This window comes from Cervus canadensis, chromosome 19, assembly GCF_019320065.1.
Source record: "Cervus canadensis isolate Bull #8, Minnesota chromosome 19, ASM1932006v1, whole genome shotgun sequence".
Taxonomy (NCBI): Eukaryota; Metazoa; Chordata; class Mammalia; order Artiodactyla; family Cervidae; genus Cervus; species Cervus canadensis.
Window position 1 is genome coordinate 7,691,698 of NC_057404.1, and position 16,700 is coordinate 7,708,397.

Below are 16,700 nucleotides of genomic sequence, written 5' to 3' on the forward strand. Positions count from 1 at the left end.
AATTTAATCTTGAAGGTAGATTGGCTATAGTTGAAGCTAAGTAAAACAACTATGTTTTAATTAACATCTTTGGTTGCAGGTTAAGAAGAACCTAGCTTGTTGTGAGCAAAATGGAATTTATTAGAAGGTCATTGTTGAGTCTTATTTAATGTAAGAATAAACCTTTAGCACCTTAAACACATGAGTTGAGCAAAACGATTAAGGGTAAGATTGGGCCCACTTGTTCAAATGCCCATTCCTTGTTCAGTTTGTGATGGCCTGGAATATGTGCATGTGTGCTAAGCTGCCTTAGTCGTGTCTGACTCTTTGTGACCCCATGGACTGTAGCCCGCCAGGCTCCTCTGTCCGTGGGATTCTCCAGGCAAGAATACTGGAGTGGGTTGCCATGCCTTCCTCCAGGGGATCTTCCCAACCGGGAATTCAACCCGAGTCTGGTATTCTCCTGCATTGGCAGGCAGATTCTTTACCACTAGCGCCACCTGGGAAGCCCTATGGAATATGGAACCATCTAGTAAATATATCTGTAGTTACAGGAGGCCATTGGGATGTGGAGTGGGGTGTAAGTCCTTAGGGAAAGTGGACTTGTAGCGAGCTGAATGGGCATTCTCTGAGATGTCTGTTATATTTTTGCTTTATATAGTGGATTACTTTTTATGTTTAGTACTCAGAAACCTTTAAGAGTTATTTATGCATTGCTGTTTGTAGTTTCATTTTAATATAAATAAATAGAGAATAAGACTAAATCCCTTTTGATTTTTATATATCTTAGGTACTTTTTATGTTTGAGATGGCAGCACCTAACTCCCTTAGCAAATTTCTAGTGGTTGAATGAGGACTAGAGAGGAAGCAAGGCTCATTCGTAGGTGGCCTTGAATAACAAACTTACTGAGTGAAGCCTCACTCCTCCAGAGTGACCTGGAGACTGCCTTTTAGATTTTTCTTTTCATTGGATTCCTTTTTTTTTTTTAATTAGGTCAAAGCGAAAAGCCTTTTATCTTGTGAATCACTGAATCAAACGAAAAAGTTTACTGAGGTCCTTTTGAGGTGCATTTTTGGGGTCTCTAGTTAGGTATTGTCACGCATGCTTAGAAAGACTTTTAAAGCCAGATGTTCAATGAAAACATTTTAGAAACATAAACTGTAACACAGCAAAGTGTTTCAAGTCTTCAGTGGTTAGATATTGCTAGGTGTGCCACCTTCCAAGTACAGCTGTAGTCAGCTTCTTATCACCTCAGCAGCTACCGCCCTCATCCAAGGCCTCAGCATTTCCTCTGTAACTGTGCAGAACAGCTTCCTAAATGGGCTCCCTGCATTCACTTTGTGTAATCCAAAGGACGTGACTTAACTTGGATTACTCACAACTCTGCTGAAAATTCTCTGTATTGCATAGGAACCTGGAATGTTAGGTCCATGAATTGGACGTGGTCAAGCAGGAGATGGCAAGAGTGAACATTGACATTTTAGGAATCAGTGAACTAAAAATGGATAGGAATCGGCAAATTTAATTCAGATGACCATTATATCTACTACTGTGGGCCAGAATCCCTTAGAAAAAATGGAGTAGTCCTCATAGTCAACAGAGGAGTCCAAAATGCAGTACTTGGGTGCAATCTCAAAAGACAGAATGATCTCAGTTCCAGGTCAAACCATTCAGCATCACAATAATCCAAGTGTATGCCCCAGCCACTAATGCTGAAGAAGTTAAAAGTTGAACAGTTCTGTAAAGACTGACAACACCTCCTAGAACTAACACCAGAAAAAGTTGTCCTTTTCATCATAAGGGACTGGAATACAAAAGTAGGAAGTCAAGAGATACCTGGGTAACAGTCAAGTTTGGCCTTGGAGTGCAGAATGAAGGAGGGCAAAGGTTAGCAGAATTTTGCCAAGAGAACGCACTGTTCATAGCAGACACTCTCTTCCAACAACATGAGAGACGACGTTACACGTGGACATCATCAGATGGTCACTACCGAAATCGGATTGTTTATATTATACTACCCTATCTAAAAGAGAACCCCTCATCCACTCTCAATCTTTCATTCTGTTTTACTTTTCTTCATAGCACTTATAACTTGACGGCTTATGTTTGTTTATATCTGTATCTATTTCCTCTTCTAGGCTCCAAGCTCTATAGGGGCAGAAATTTTGTCTTTTTAAAAAAAATTATTTATTTTTAACTGAAGGATAATTGCATGAAATTTTGTCTGTCTTATTCACTCCTGTATCATCAGTGCCTTGCACATAATGGACACTCAGTAAATATTTGTTGATTATGTGAGTAAATATACATGTTTATGTACTCTGGGTAGTCGCTGGGGGATATGGTGTATTACAGACCTAGCACTGGTAAATGTGAGGGTAACTGTTGAATTTAGGAGATAGGAAGAAAAAAAAGTCATTAGCATCCCATAGCATGTGTATATTTTTTAGAAAGTTGGTGGAAATGGTTGTTTTTGTAGTTAGAATTGATGTTTTATCAAACCACATTTGGTTATGTTTCGTTTAAGATGAAGATGATGACTTTGTGTGTAAGAAGACAGCCTCTAAATCAAAAGAAAATGGAGGATCTACAAATAGTTATCTTGGAGCATCAAACATGAAAAAGAATGAGGAAAACACTAAGACCAAGAATAAGCCTTTGTCACCAATAAAACTTACCCCCACATCAGTGCTGGATTATTTTGGAACTGGAAGCATCCAAAGATCAGACAAGAAGATGGTGGCAAGCAGAAGAAAAGAGGTGAGTGTTCTCCATGCAGGCAAGAATGTTCAGGATTTGTACCCATTCGCTGTTGTTAATAAGAGGTGAAATGTGAATTTTATAAATAGATCAACATTTTATTGATGAAAATAATTTTCCTATGGGTAAAATGTGTGGCTGCTGTTTTGGAGCATGAAGAAATTGGCATAGCACACATTGAAGCTTCTAATATTTGAAGGTGGGAAAAGATCATTTAAATCATAAGAATAAATTGTAATTCTTAGTGTTTAAATACTCATAATGTAAACTAATTTTACCGTTAACCTCAGCTAGACAAAACTGGACAATTGTTCCCAAATGAGGTCATGAATACGTAACTTCGAATAGAGCCCACCCATTCTATATGTTTGACCTTTCAGGCTGATGGTTGGATTCATTTTTTTCAGACACTTAGGAAACAGAAATGCAGATAAATAAATGAAAGTAGTTCTCTGAGTGGAAACCTGGCACATGTGTGTGTGTGTGTGTGTGTGTGTTGATTTCATTATTGCCTCCATAAGACAGTGTAATTTCTCTCACTATTGGTTTGCCAATGTTCTGGGCTATTTCTGAAGTCAAGACACTAGATAGGATTTTGGGGATATTTCTTTTGAATATTTCAATAGAATAAGTGAGAATCATCTGTCTGTAGGATATTTGCTCATTAGGGAATTGAATGTGATCATGGAGTAGCTGTGAACATAATTTTTTGGCTGATGCTGCGTTGAACTATATTTATCTCTCATTGGTGTATTGGGTTAGCCAAAAAGTTCATTTGGGTTTTTCCATACGGTTTTACAGAAAACCCAAACGAACTTGTTGGTCAACCCAATATTTATTCATCTACGTTTAAGAAAAAGCACCTTACTTTGAACTTAAGGTTTATGCTATTCTTGCTTGATTTTCTTTGAAATATAGCCTTCACAAAATGCAGATGATTCCAGATTAAATGATGAAGCCATCGCCAAGCAATTACAGCTCGATGAAGATGCAGAGGTACTGGCATTTTCATTAGATAATCGTAATCATTGGAGTTGTCGCTTACTATTTAGTCTACTCAGGCAGTTAGCATAGTCTTATTTTGAATTGAGCCTCATTCTAAGAGTTATGTGTAAAATAAGTTAAAATCTAAAATTATATGAAAACCTAAGTTTATATAAAAGATAAATGATGAGAGCAGAGGATAATTGTTTAAAGATTTATTATTAGATTTCTTTGAATGGAAGCTTCCTTTAGTATAAGTTAAATAATTTAACTTGGTCATATCTCTTTTCTTTTCATTATGGACAATCTCATCTACTTCTGTGGCCTTAAGTAGGTAGTGTGCATATTGTTAGTGACCCCTAGATCTACCTTCATTCAGAGCACTCTTTGTAATAAACCTGTAATATTCATTTAATAAGTGTTTACTGAGCACTTACAGTGTCACGCTTCTAGGTGTTAAGGCTACTGCAGTTAAAAAAAAATAATATCAGGTCATTAAAAATGCTGTGAGGACAAGAAAAGGGATAGATACTTTTGGGGTAATCAGTGGGGTTATTTAACTCAGACATTAGGAAACCCCTCTTAGGAAGTGACATTGGGGCATAAAATTAAGTGGTAAGCTTCCCTCCACTTGGAGGAAGATTTCCTCTAAACAGAGAGAAAAGCAGGTGCAAGCCTCCTGAGGTAGAAATGTTTGAGCTTGATGACTTTGAAAGAAATAGCAGCAAATCTTGTTAAGTCGTGACTGGTCTTTGGTACCTACCAGAAGGACTTGGGATGGAAAGGAGTCTGGATTTTAGTCTCTGAGATGAGAAGCCATTGGAGTACTGAATAGAGAAATGACGTGACTTGATGGAACTTAAAAGAAAATTATTCTGGCTGTTATGAAGGTAATAAACCATGGTGGGGCAAAATCAGATCAGTTTGGAGACTGTTGGGGGGGGAGGGTGAGAAACAATGTTGGCTTGTACCAGGGTGGTGGTAATGGAAGAGGTGGTGAGACGTGGTCATAATCTGTATGTGCTTTTTGAAGATAGAACCTTCAAGTTGTTGCTGATAGATTGAATGTAAGGTCTGAGGGAAAGAGAAGATTCAAAGATAACTCCATGTTTTTTAACTTGAGCAGCTAGGTGAATGGTGTTATCATTTATTAAGACTGGAACATTGGCACAGGGAAGTTAAGAAATCTGTTTTGCTCAGAAATGCCTAATAGGCTTCCAGATGGAGATGCAGAGTGGGTAGTTGGTAGAGGAATCTGGAGCTCAGGGGAGAGGTCTAAGCTCAAGATACTTATTTGGGATCAGTAGCATTTGAATGGTATTAAAACCAGTGTAACTAGATGAGATCATGGAGAGAATGTAAACAGGAAAGACGTGTCAGAATTGAGCTCTGGGGCCCTGTTAACAATGAGAGGTCAGGGAGACGAGGCGGATCGAGCGGAGATTTACCAAAGTGTCTAGGGAAGTGGAGCAATCAGGACAGCTTGGTATTTTATGGAGGCCAAGTGAAGAAGGTTATTTCAAGGACAAGTGTTCATCTCTGTCAGTGGCTCCAGACCTTGGTGCCTGTTGTTTGAACCCTCTTCCTGTTGATTAGCTTAAATGTCGCTTTCTCATATTCCCTAAACTATGTTAGAAATTTCTGTGTACTTTGCTGAACCCCCTGTAGCTACTGTTAACATTTAAGTGTCTTCTTAAATTGCTAGTTAAATGTCTTCCTGTATGGCGACTTTAAACTCTACCTGCCAGGGATGTTTATGTCACAGCTGTTGTCCATTCGCACCTATTTTAGTGCTTGGCAGGGAAGAGGCTCTTGATCGCAGTTGTGAGAGAACAGTGTCCCAGTCTTCTGCAGTGTATGTGACTGTTCACGTTTTATTGGTTTGGCAGTCTATAGTTTGTGTTTTCAAAATCTTTTTCCATCTTACGGTCTGTACTGAGTTTTATAAACTACATACAGGGGTCCGTGTGACTCGGGAGCACGCCTGGCCTCGGTAAAACCGTGGGGTGAGTTTTAGGGCCCGAACTTCTTATCTGTCCCGGGTGCTGAAGGCTTAGCCGTCCGTTCCAAACCATCCTCTGCTTTCCCGTTGCCGTCACATTCTTTCAGAATCTTGTTTGGGCAATTTATTAGTCTGTGAAGGACTTTCAGGGTGTTAATCACTGACTGACGCTGTCCTTCTTAACTGTCCCTCTAAGAGCTTCTATTTTCCTCCCCTCCCCTTCACTTTCACCTTTTTGTTTATTCATTTAGTGAATGTGTGCCCAGATCTAACTTGCAAGTCAGTATGTTAAACACTATGATAAACATTGTATTAATATATAAGACTTTTGACCACATAATACCATAATTACCAGTAATGAATTTCTTTTTTTTTTTTTTTTTATTTATCTTTATTAGTTGGAGGCTAATTACTTTACAGTATTGTAGTGGTTTTTGCCATACTTTGACATGAATCAGCCATGGATTTACATGTGTTCCCCATCCTGATCCCCCCTCCCGCCTCCCTCCCCACCCCATCCCTCTGGATCTTCCCAGTGCACCAGCCCCGAGCACTTGTCTCATGCATCCAACCTAATGGAAGTATTTAAATTTCTTCTAAAACAACTAGGATCTCGTTTACTAGAAGTGTACTACTACATAGTGTGAAATTTTAGAAAAATGATGTAAAGTTCAACCAGAAATCCTTGCAGGACCACTGGAAGTTTAGAGTTTGGAGGAACTTTATATAATGAAGATTTTTTTTTTTTTTTTAGAAATTAGATGTGTAGTTCAGTTATGGTAAAGAAATGCTAGGCAACAGAGAGCATACTGATGTGTGTCTGTCTGGCTTGCTTATAGTTCTGTGTAGCTTGAGTTAATTCATTTTACAAATAAGAGGAGGCTTGGTTACTGAATTCTTACGGGCTTATACCAGTTTGCAAATCTTTTCTTTTGGTTTGGTTTTGAGGTCCTTTCCTTTGTTTGAATAACATTTTGTATTAGGCCATTTTATCAGGGAGCATAAATTTATAATGAGAAATATAATTTGTTTCCACACATTCTCTTCTGGAAGAGTTCCGTTTAGCTGAAAGTAAAAAGGTAATATTTGGAAATAACAGCGAGGTAACTAGAGTGTCTGTATGTTATATTATTAGCATGTTAGGAAAACTTCTGGTATAATGACTTAAATTTTCAGAAGTTAAAACAGATAAGTTACTACTGTGTTGTGTACCTTAAACTAGTATAAAATTAGGTCTGCTATACTTCAGTTAAAAAAAAAAGGAACAGATACACTTGAGTTAGTAATTGAAGATAGAAGTTTGATGATTTTAGTGGTAGTTGCTATAGTTTGTATCTTAGTGTCATGTGCAAAGAAACTATATGATTTTCTTGATTTATTCAGTTCTTTGTGCCCCCACCCAGGCTATTGCTTTTAGTGTTAGGATAATGATTCTTTTCTGAGCCCTTCTTAGAGTTTAGAATAAATAGAAATGAGAGATCTGTAAGTATTGCATTGGGACCATTAACAAAAAGCTAAAGACTTGGATCTTTATCCTCAGATCCATCTATCTTGCCTGCAAAATGGCAGTATATGTTCTGCAGTCTAATTTGACTTAGCAAAACAAACCTGTGATACTTAACTTCTAAGTGAAAAAATGTCAGTTACTTTCTAGAAAATGTTTTTCCAGTTTCTTTTAAGTATCACGAACCGAACACTTTAAAGCTTTTTATTTATAAAAAGAAAAAAAAGCAACTCACTGTGTTGACACTTTTTGCAGCTGGAGAGACAACTGCATGAAGATGAAGAGTTTGCTAGAACGTTGGCCATGTTGGATGAAGAACCCAAGACCAAAAAGGTAGTGTTTTACCAGGCTGTTCGCACTCTGAATATGCAATACAGATCAGTGTTTCCTTTCAGACCTTTGTATTTTGGACTCTGGGGATACAACCATGAATAACTCTTCTAGAGAGATGCTTAAAATTATTTCAGTTAACGAAAATGTTTTTGGGGAAGCTCATTGAGAAACTTATTCTTCCTGAAGGAAGGTTCTGTGAATCAGAACCCTTCTTCACAAAAAAAACAAATTGTAACTTTGACTTACTGTCTGTCCGAAAGAGGGTCTTATGTTCTTGTTCAGAGAATAACACTGATAAATAAAGATCCCAATGGAATCTAAAGTTTAATAACTATAATATTAATTACTGTCTTTTAAAAAGCATAATTTGCTGTTTGTAGCTAGCTAACTTTAAGATCCATGTTAGGACCGTCTCAAATAGTGAGTATTTTTGGGGATCTCTGAAAGCATCAAGAGTTTTTTCTTTAAGCACTTGATCTCCAGAAAACTAGCCTTATTTCTGTTGAATCATACTCTGTTAATATTGTCAGTATCAATCTGACCGTTTTAAGAGATTTTACAGCAGGCAGATGTAAGGCAGTATAGGGAATGGTGGAGACTTTGTCATTAGAAAAGACTTATTATTTCATCTAAAGACATTCAAAATGAAAATATTGCATCATACACCCCAATTGTGACCTTTCTGTAAAATGGAGTTTTGAAGAGCAGTGGAGAGAATGGACATTTTTTTCTCTTTTGAGAAAGTACTCTGTTTTTCTTTTGCGCTTTGGATTGTTGTTAGTCTTTTGGGTTAGATTTTAGTTTTTAACTGCTTGATGCTAACAGTTTGCGAATTGAGATGAGAGCAGCAGAAACAGGCTTTCACTTTCAGAGTCACAGTGGGGAACAACTGGGATAGTTTTTTTAGGTGTATTTTTTTACTCTTTCATCTGTTTCCTCATCTGTAAAATTAAAAGTAATTAAACATGTTTCATCTGCCCCAGAAATTTTGTGTAAGAATGAATGAAAATTTATTGCATTGTTTTGCTACTTTGGAAGATGACCCTTAATCTTTGGTTGACTTTAACAACATACTTTGTGGTAAAAGTTTTCCTGTTGTCGCATTTGACACTTTTTACATTTTCTTAGGCTGAAAAGGACGCAGAAGAAAGAGAGACGTTTTCATCTGTACAAGTGAATTTATGTAAAGCAGAGAAACCTAAATATCCTCATAAAGGTAAAACTAGCAGAACAAAGTAAGCTGGAACATTTATCTTTATGGAAGAAACTTCATGTAACCTTCTGTTTAAACATTTTGTTCAATAATTGCCTGGTATTCTTTTTTTTTTTAATTAATTTATTTTAATTGGAGGATGATTACTTTACAACATTGATGGTTTGCTATACATCAGTGTAAATCGGCCATAGGTGTGCATGCGTCTCCTCCATCCTGAACCACCCACCCCCTCCCTCCAGATTGTCGCAGGGCACCTGTGTGCGGGGTGCCTGTCACGTGGTGACGGGTTGGGTGCCCGGCTTCATGCATCACGCTCGCACGGGTTGTCTGTGTTACACACGGTAATGTATGTTTCAGTGCTGTTCTCGCAAATCATCCCATCTTTGCCTCCTCCCACTGAGTCCGAAAGTCTCTTCTCTGCGTCTGTGTCTCCTTTGCTGCCTTGTACATGGGATCATTGGTACCATCTTCTAGATTGTGTACAGTTAATATACAGTATTTGTCTTTCTTTTTCTGACTTCCTTCACTCTGTATAATAATTGCCTGGTGTTCTTAGGTTGACATTATTTCATAGGAGTACCGGAGCATGTTCTACTTAGATGCTTGGCAAACTGTGTGGATGTTAGCTGGTACAGAATGCCTGTCTGCTCTGTAATTGTTGTTTGGCTTCGTGTTAATTTCCAAGTGGTAGTGCAAGTGTGTGGACTTCAATACATGAAGACAAAAGACTAGAGGTTTCAAGCTCGTATAGTTGAATCGTCATCGTCCAGGTCATCTGAAGCCCTTCTGCTAGTTGTCTGTAGGTTTTAGTTTTTTTTAAGTGGTCCTGATATCTAACCATGTGCTGGTGTGGTTAGATGCTAATAGATGGGCTTAATCTTATAAGTATTAATATATCTGTTCATATAATTTTAGTCTTGAAATCACAGGATTCTTTCAGACTTTATTACAAACAGAACTTTTGTGTGACAGGATATTCTAATTAGTAACTTTTCTCTGTGAATTTTGGATCATTGAAGTTTATCTGTGGAATAAAGTCCATGTTCTCATGTAGTTTACCATCTCATTTCAATTAATAATTTATAGTTAAAAGGGCAGGTCTCTTATTTTGAAATGGTTACACAAAGAAGTAATATACAAATATTTAATTTTAAAAATAAATATTTTTTAAATAAATATTTTGTATAAACTTAAGAACTAAAATTATGAAGTCACCATATGACATTATGTCCTACTAAGATTATTCTGTTGAAAAATGTAAAAATAATCTTGATATTGGGTATCATTTTTCAAAAACAACATTTATAATCCTTTCTTTCTTCCTCATAAAAACAGAGCAATTTTCAGATGAAAGAAAGAACTTCAGCCCTAAGAAGCAAACTAAGTATGAAGGTTCAAGAGAATCCCAGCAACGTTCCAGGTCATCAGCTCATAAAACAGGGGAAACTTCTCCAAAAGCCAGTTCTAAGCTGGCACTTTTGAAAAAAAAAGAAGAGAGTTATAATAAAGAAACACAGTCTGTGGCCTCAAAACGAAAAGAAAATGTTATTGAGTTAAAAGAGACAAGAACTCCTAAGAAAATCAAAAGTTCTCCAGCTAAAAAAGAGGTAGACATTTTCGAAAAGGGTATCATTGGGGAGGGGGGGGTGCTGTGTGTTGATCTGGTTTGTTTTCAAGTTTTGTCTCTAACTTTATAAGGCATTATAGTATCTTAAAGATACTCTCTTATTTAAAGATGCTGTTGCAGAATATAGGTTATTATGAACAATAGAGCTAAATAAGCCAGTATGTATTGAGGGTTAATGTGTATCAGATACTGTAGGTGATATGTCATGTAATCTTCACCACAAGAGATATTTACTTTTATTATTCAACTTTTGAAGATGATAAAACAGGCTGAAAGGGTTTAAGTAGCTTTCCCAAGATCATCTGGTGAGTACGTGGCAGAGTCATTTCGAACTCAGGTCCTCTAAGGCCAGAGAAAAGGAATATAACACTGTGGCTCTGAACATGGGCTCTGGAGCCAGTTCTGGGTCTTAGTCCTGCCACCAGGCAGGCATGTGACCTCGGCCTGGTCACTTCTCTCTGCTTCGGTTTCTTCATTTGTAAAATTGGCATAATAATAGTATACAATGAGATAATGTGTATAACCGTTGGGAACAGTGCCTGGTACATAATACGTGCTACATAAATTTTGGCTATTATTATTAAAATAATTTATTTGGATTTGTCCTGAATGTATGCCTTTTTGCTCCTGTTTAACAGTGTTGAGATACTGAAATCATTTTCAGAGGGATAAACAGTGAAGTAATGTAGAATGATTTTTAGAAGTTTTTTTTTGTTTTCATATATATTTGAGAATTGTTTCTTAGAGTCTCCAGTTTGAAACCACTTTATTAGGATCATAAGAGAAGCCACTGTTCCTTCAAGCCTCTTTGGCACTTGGAGTTAAAAGGAGAATATTATCTATTTTAAGTGCTCATCACCATTATTTTTTAGTGAAAAATTGATATGCTGATGATTTCTAGATGCTTTTGTTTTTGGTCAGTGCTAATAAATACGCTTAAGGGAACAATTAACTTTTTGGTCTCAGATTTTTCTTCACAAAATACTTAGCTGGAGAATGAATATTTTTCTTCAGACACACTAAACATGTTCAGTTTATAGACACTTGTCTATTTTTATTAAAGCAGAATAGTTTTTAAATGATACTGTTGCTATTCGCCTTATTTTTCAAAGTTGGACTTGAAATGACTCAGAGAACTTAAGTAGTTTTGGGAACATGAAATTTTGTTTTATAAATTCAGTCTATCTCAGTCAAATAATTTTGACTTCACAGATGAATGTGCTTCAGATTTCTTTTATAATTCGTTTATAATTCAGTTATTTTTTCTGCAGAATTATTGTTATAAATGGTTTTCCCATTTTGGCATGCATTGTACTTTCCTATAACACTAGTTAAAAATGATTTCCTAGGGCATGTGGTCTGGGCAGGTATATTTCAACAAGCTTCTCAGATATGGTTGCACACCATCATTTGAGAACCACTGTTAAAAAGTAGGATAGAGTCTAGGATTAGCCTGTAGCCTATGGCACAATTAACTCAAAACCAAAGCAAGTTACTCTCCTTTATTGATTAAATCATCTATTTGTATAAAAGTGGTATTTTGTCTACTCTTAGAGGGGTTTGAGGTGGCTTACAAGTTAAAAATAATGTAAAATTAGGAAGTGGAAAAAATGACAGAGATCATTCTTGTAGTGGTTCTTAATTACCTAGGATGTTCTTTCCCCAAATATACACATGTTGGTTATACCTCCTATCTCTGGATCAGAAACTTGGAGTGCATCCAGGGATTAAAGTTTAAAAGATTTTCCCAGCATTTTCTGAGACACACCCGTGGTCAGAACCCTTGAGAGAAACAGGAGAGATTAGACCCAGAAGGGAGAGTGGTAGCGTATAGAATGTGTCTGCTTTTTGGAGTATAGCTTGCCCCTCGTTTGAGCCAGGTGTGTATACAAAGCCATTAATTCTCAGACTGTAGTGCTTATTACCCCAGGAGCACAGGGGATAAGTTACTTTAAGGGTATTCAGAGCCACTGGATAAAAATAGTATATTTTCTTCTGTGATTGTTTACTTGGGAAAAAATTAATTTTTCCACTGAAATACACATGATATATTATGGAATAGAATTTAAAATTCATACTAATTTTTGAAATAAAATACATCTTTTTGTTTTGTGGCTTGGGGCTAGCAAGTTGGCTTGTACGCTCAGTCTACCGTGAGGTTTGTGCCTTTAGAGAGAGTTGAGGGGTTTAAGAAGGGCTGATGGCAGGGCTGTTTGTAAGCTTGGCGTGTGTAGATGGGGGCGTACCTGTGTGGCTGAAAATGTTAGTGTCAGGATCAAGCACCGAAGTGACTTAATGTTTATTGATAGGTATTTTTACTTACTTTTTTATATATATTTTTAATTTTGTATGACTTTATTCAGTTTTCTTTCTGTCTCCCCAAAGTCTATAAGTCCTGACGATGCTGAAAAGAGACGCAGTAATTACCAAGCTTACCGAAGCTACTTAAATCGAGAAGGTCCCAAAGCTCTGGGCTCCAAAGAAATACCAAAGGTAAGAATACTGAGAGGATGTTTCAAGGCCTCTGGCCTGTGGGTCCATGTATGTATTCACTATGTCTACAGTAGCAGAAAATTAGTAATTAAAAATGAACAGGGCTTCCCTGGTGGCTCAGTGGTAAAGAGTCTGCCTGCCAATGCAGGAGACGTGGGCTCGACCCCCGGTCCAGGAAGATGCCACATGCCGTGGAACAGCTAAGCCCGTGCGCCGCAGCTACCGAGCCTGTGCTCTGGGGCCTGAAACGGCAGCTGCTGGGCCCGCGTGCCCTAGAGCCGGTGCTCGGCACCAGGAGGAGTCACTGCCGTGAGAAGCCCTCACGCTGCAAGCAGGGAGTAGCCCCCGCTCACCACAGCAGGAAAAAGCCCACACACAGCCGAAAGTAAATAAACAAACAAAACAGAATAGGAAAACATTAGTCACCATCCTTAACAAATTGGGGAGTAGGATACGGCAGCCCCAAGACTAATGCTTTTTGCCTTCATGGTACTTCATTATTATAATTGTGATATGTGCCCTAAGGGAAAAATCAGAGATTCTTTTAGGGAATCTGGTCCTTAAGTGGAGTTGTCGGTGGGGGAACAGTGTGACCGGATTTGCATTTCAGGCTGAGCACTCTTGGCTGCTAAATATAGAGTGCAGTGGAGGGAGGGGGAATAAATACAGGCAGATCAACGAGGAGAGATGGTGAGAAATGATAAGAGACTTGTCTAGGGTGGTAGCAGTGACCAGGCTGAGAAGTGAAGTAGCTTCATTGAAAAAGGAAAATCTGTAGGACATGGTGATGATTGGGAGTGGGAATCGAGAATGAGCATCGGGTGGTTTCCTCGTTATTGGCGTGAGCATCTGTGGGTGGATACTGATGTGGCTGGAGGCAGAGCAGATTTGGGGAGATGATAATGAGTTCATTGTGACCATGCTGTGCTTTAGATGTATGCAAGGTAGCCACATGGAAATATTTAGTGGACAGGTAGCTTTGCAGGACTGGAGCTCAGAACAGAAGTCACGATGGGATGCAAAAGATTGGGCATTGTTGGCATGTAGAAAATGTTGGAAGGACTTGATGTCACGTGGCAAACAAGGACAGAATGAGGAGAGACCTTGGACCTTGTCCTCATGAAGTGGAGGAGGGTGAAACCCAAAAACAGGCTGAGAAGCAGCGGCCACAGATGTAGGAGAAATCTGGTAAAGGTGGTATCACAGTAGCAGAGGGAGGAGGGGGTTTAAAGAGTCATTAAGGAGACTGAGAATTGTCCACTGCGTTTAGTAATGTGGATGATCCTCAGTGATCTTAGCAAAAGTTTTGATAGAATGACGGAGGCAGAACCTGGTGGAAGTGGGTTGAAGAGTGAGTGGGAGGAGACGAAATGGAGGCAGCATAAGTAGATGATGTTGGTTGTGACAGGAGAGGAGAGAGAGGACTTCTAGCTACAAATGGGAGGTGGCTTCAGGGGGAAGATGTGAGTGTCTTTAAGGTTTGTTGTTGGTCAGTCGCTCAGTCACGTCTGATTCTTTTGTGACCCTGTGGACTGTAGCCTACCAGACTCCTCTGTCCGGGGGATTGCCCAGGCAAGAACACTGGGGCCAGTTGCTGTTTCCTACTCCAGGGGATCTACCCAGATATGGGATTGAGCTGTCATCTCTGTAATTGGCAGGCAGATTCGTTACCACTGAGTCAGATGCTTAAAGCATGTTTTTTTTTGATGATGGAATTGATCTACCAGAAAGTGAGAGATTGAAGATATCCCAGAAAGAGGATAATCAAAGGTACTATAAGGTTTCTGAGAATATAGAAGGGCAGGGGATTCAGATCACAGAAGGAGGTATAGTTCCCATAATAAAGAGGGGCAAAAAAAAAATAAATAAATAAAGAGGGGCAGAGGATGAGCCAGAAGGGGCTAGTGGGCTGTGTAGGAGGCTGGAGGAAGATGCCAGGCTTGCCTCCTGTGTGAAAGATAAAAAAGCTTCTGCTTGAGAGGGCTTGAGCCAAAGTGGTGTTCTTAGGGGGTGGACAGGTTGCAGTGAAAGCAAGGCCGTGGAGGGAATATTGGAGAAGAGGTTGAGAATATTGGGTGGTTTGCTGGTCCTGCAATGAGAGTTTGGGAATTAAAGAGCGTGGTAGGGAGATCCACAAGGTCATTTCAATCCTAGAGTCATGGGGACCTTGAGATGTTGTTAGTCAAATCTTTTCTCTCCAAACAGACTTACTACACTCCCCCTACCCTCCCAACAACAGTTCTTCACCTGGATGGTGAAGGATTGAGCTTGTATTGGGGCAGGCTTTGAATTTTGCTTAGCTGCTGCTTTGCAAGCATGTTTTAAGTCTATGTTGATCTCAATTCTCTTTTCAAAAGTAATAAGTAACTTGGAATGTTTTATATAGTTTTCATTTTGCTTGGGATTATACCATATTGAACCATTGTGAAAGTAAAAAAAAAATCTATACCAATTAAGATTAAATGTCTTTTCCATCTAGCCTTCTTTTGCTGAGTGTCTTTTGTCTTACCAGATTAACTTTTCAATCAAGAGATGGTGTGATAGGGTAAGAGCTCAAACCTGTGTAGTTTTTTTCAGAATTGAAACTTTTTTTAGCAGAAGCAAGATATTCTGTAGGTGCATTACATCTGGTTGCTTACTTAAAGTTATACAAGTTAACTAATAGTTTTTTAAAAAGTGAGGATAGTATGAATGGATAATTTTAATAAGGTTTCCTAACCATATTGAACATACATTTTTTTTGTTGCTGGTTTTATAAGCTTGTTAAATGTTAACTTACATAAGAATTCCTCAGGATTTAATTTCAGTTTCTGCGTGTTCACTGTAAATTTCCTGCAGATTTTTTCATGCTGAGATTATTTATGATGTCAAATGAGAAAAGTCAACTTCCTGCAGTTTTGATGCCAAATATTTCTTTGAAAAGCTACCAAGTAATTTCCTCTCTGCTTGAACATTTTGGTTTTTAGGGAGCTGAAAATTGCTTGGAAGGCCTTACGTTTGTAATCACAGGCGTGCTGGAGTCCATTGAACGAGATGAGGCCAAGTCTCTAATTGAGCGTTATGGGGGAAAAGTAACAGGAAATGTCAGCAAGAAAACAAACTACCTGGTCATGGGTCGTGACAGTGGTCAATCCAAGAGTGACAAGGTGGGTAGTGCTGGGTCCTCAGCAGGGAGAGAGCCTGCTGCCTGGGCGGGCTCGTGGTGTGACCATGCATAGTAATGTCCTCTACACAGAGGGAAATGAGGAGAAAAAATGGAAAAGTGATTTCTTCCCTACGTTACTTGCTCTCCACAGAAGTGCTGTTTGGCTTCGACCTGGGATTTTGGTTTTCTAGTTGAAGGCACAGTTCCTGTTTACTTGGCTTTCTTAGTGTAGTATTCTAGCCAAAATCTTTTTTTGAAGATAGAAGCAAATGCAGTTTTCCTCTTCTTCTAGTCCCAAGTATTCCTATATATGCTGCTGTGAACTCCATCTTGAGTTTTTTAATTGGAAACTCTCTTTTATACTTATTTTCAAATAATAGAATGCCTGACTAACTGGTTTTGAGAGACAGCTTCTTATTTCCTTATGTTATGAGGATTCCAGAGGTAGGCAGTTGCTGGGGATGGTTCAGCCCCTCAGTGATGTAGCTAGACTTAGTTTTATCCTTCACTTCTGTCTTCATGCATGTTGCCTTTTGTTGCAAGGTAGCTGCTGCTCTCAAGTTCACATTCAAGGCAGGAAATAGAGAGCAGTGGCAAGATGTTACACTAGGTGTAACTGACCTCCTAAGAGTTTTCCGGGAAATACCTCTTAAAGA

At 38.5% G+C, this 16,700-nt stretch overlaps 1 protein-coding gene across 1 annotated transcript in view; it reads left to right on the forward strand.

The window, feature by feature from the left end:
* RFC1 (replication factor C subunit 1) overlaps window positions 1–16,700 on the forward strand; it is a 73,622-nt gene that overhangs the window by 40,084 nt on the left and 16,838 nt on the right. Inside the window, exons 5-11 of the mRNA XM_043438184.1 lie at window positions 2,508–2,740; window positions 3,659–3,736; window positions 7,486–7,563; window positions 8,692–8,779; window positions 10,115–10,386; window positions 12,792–12,899; window positions 15,866–16,045. Of these exons, the coding sequence (XP_043294119.1) occupies window positions 2,508–2,740; window positions 3,659–3,736; window positions 7,486–7,563; window positions 8,692–8,779; window positions 10,115–10,386; window positions 12,792–12,899; window positions 15,866–16,045 (1,037 nt within the window). The remainder of the gene's footprint in view (window positions 1–2,507; window positions 2,741–3,658; window positions 3,737–7,485; window positions 7,564–8,691; window positions 8,780–10,114; window positions 10,387–12,791; window positions 12,900–15,865; window positions 16,046–16,700) is intronic.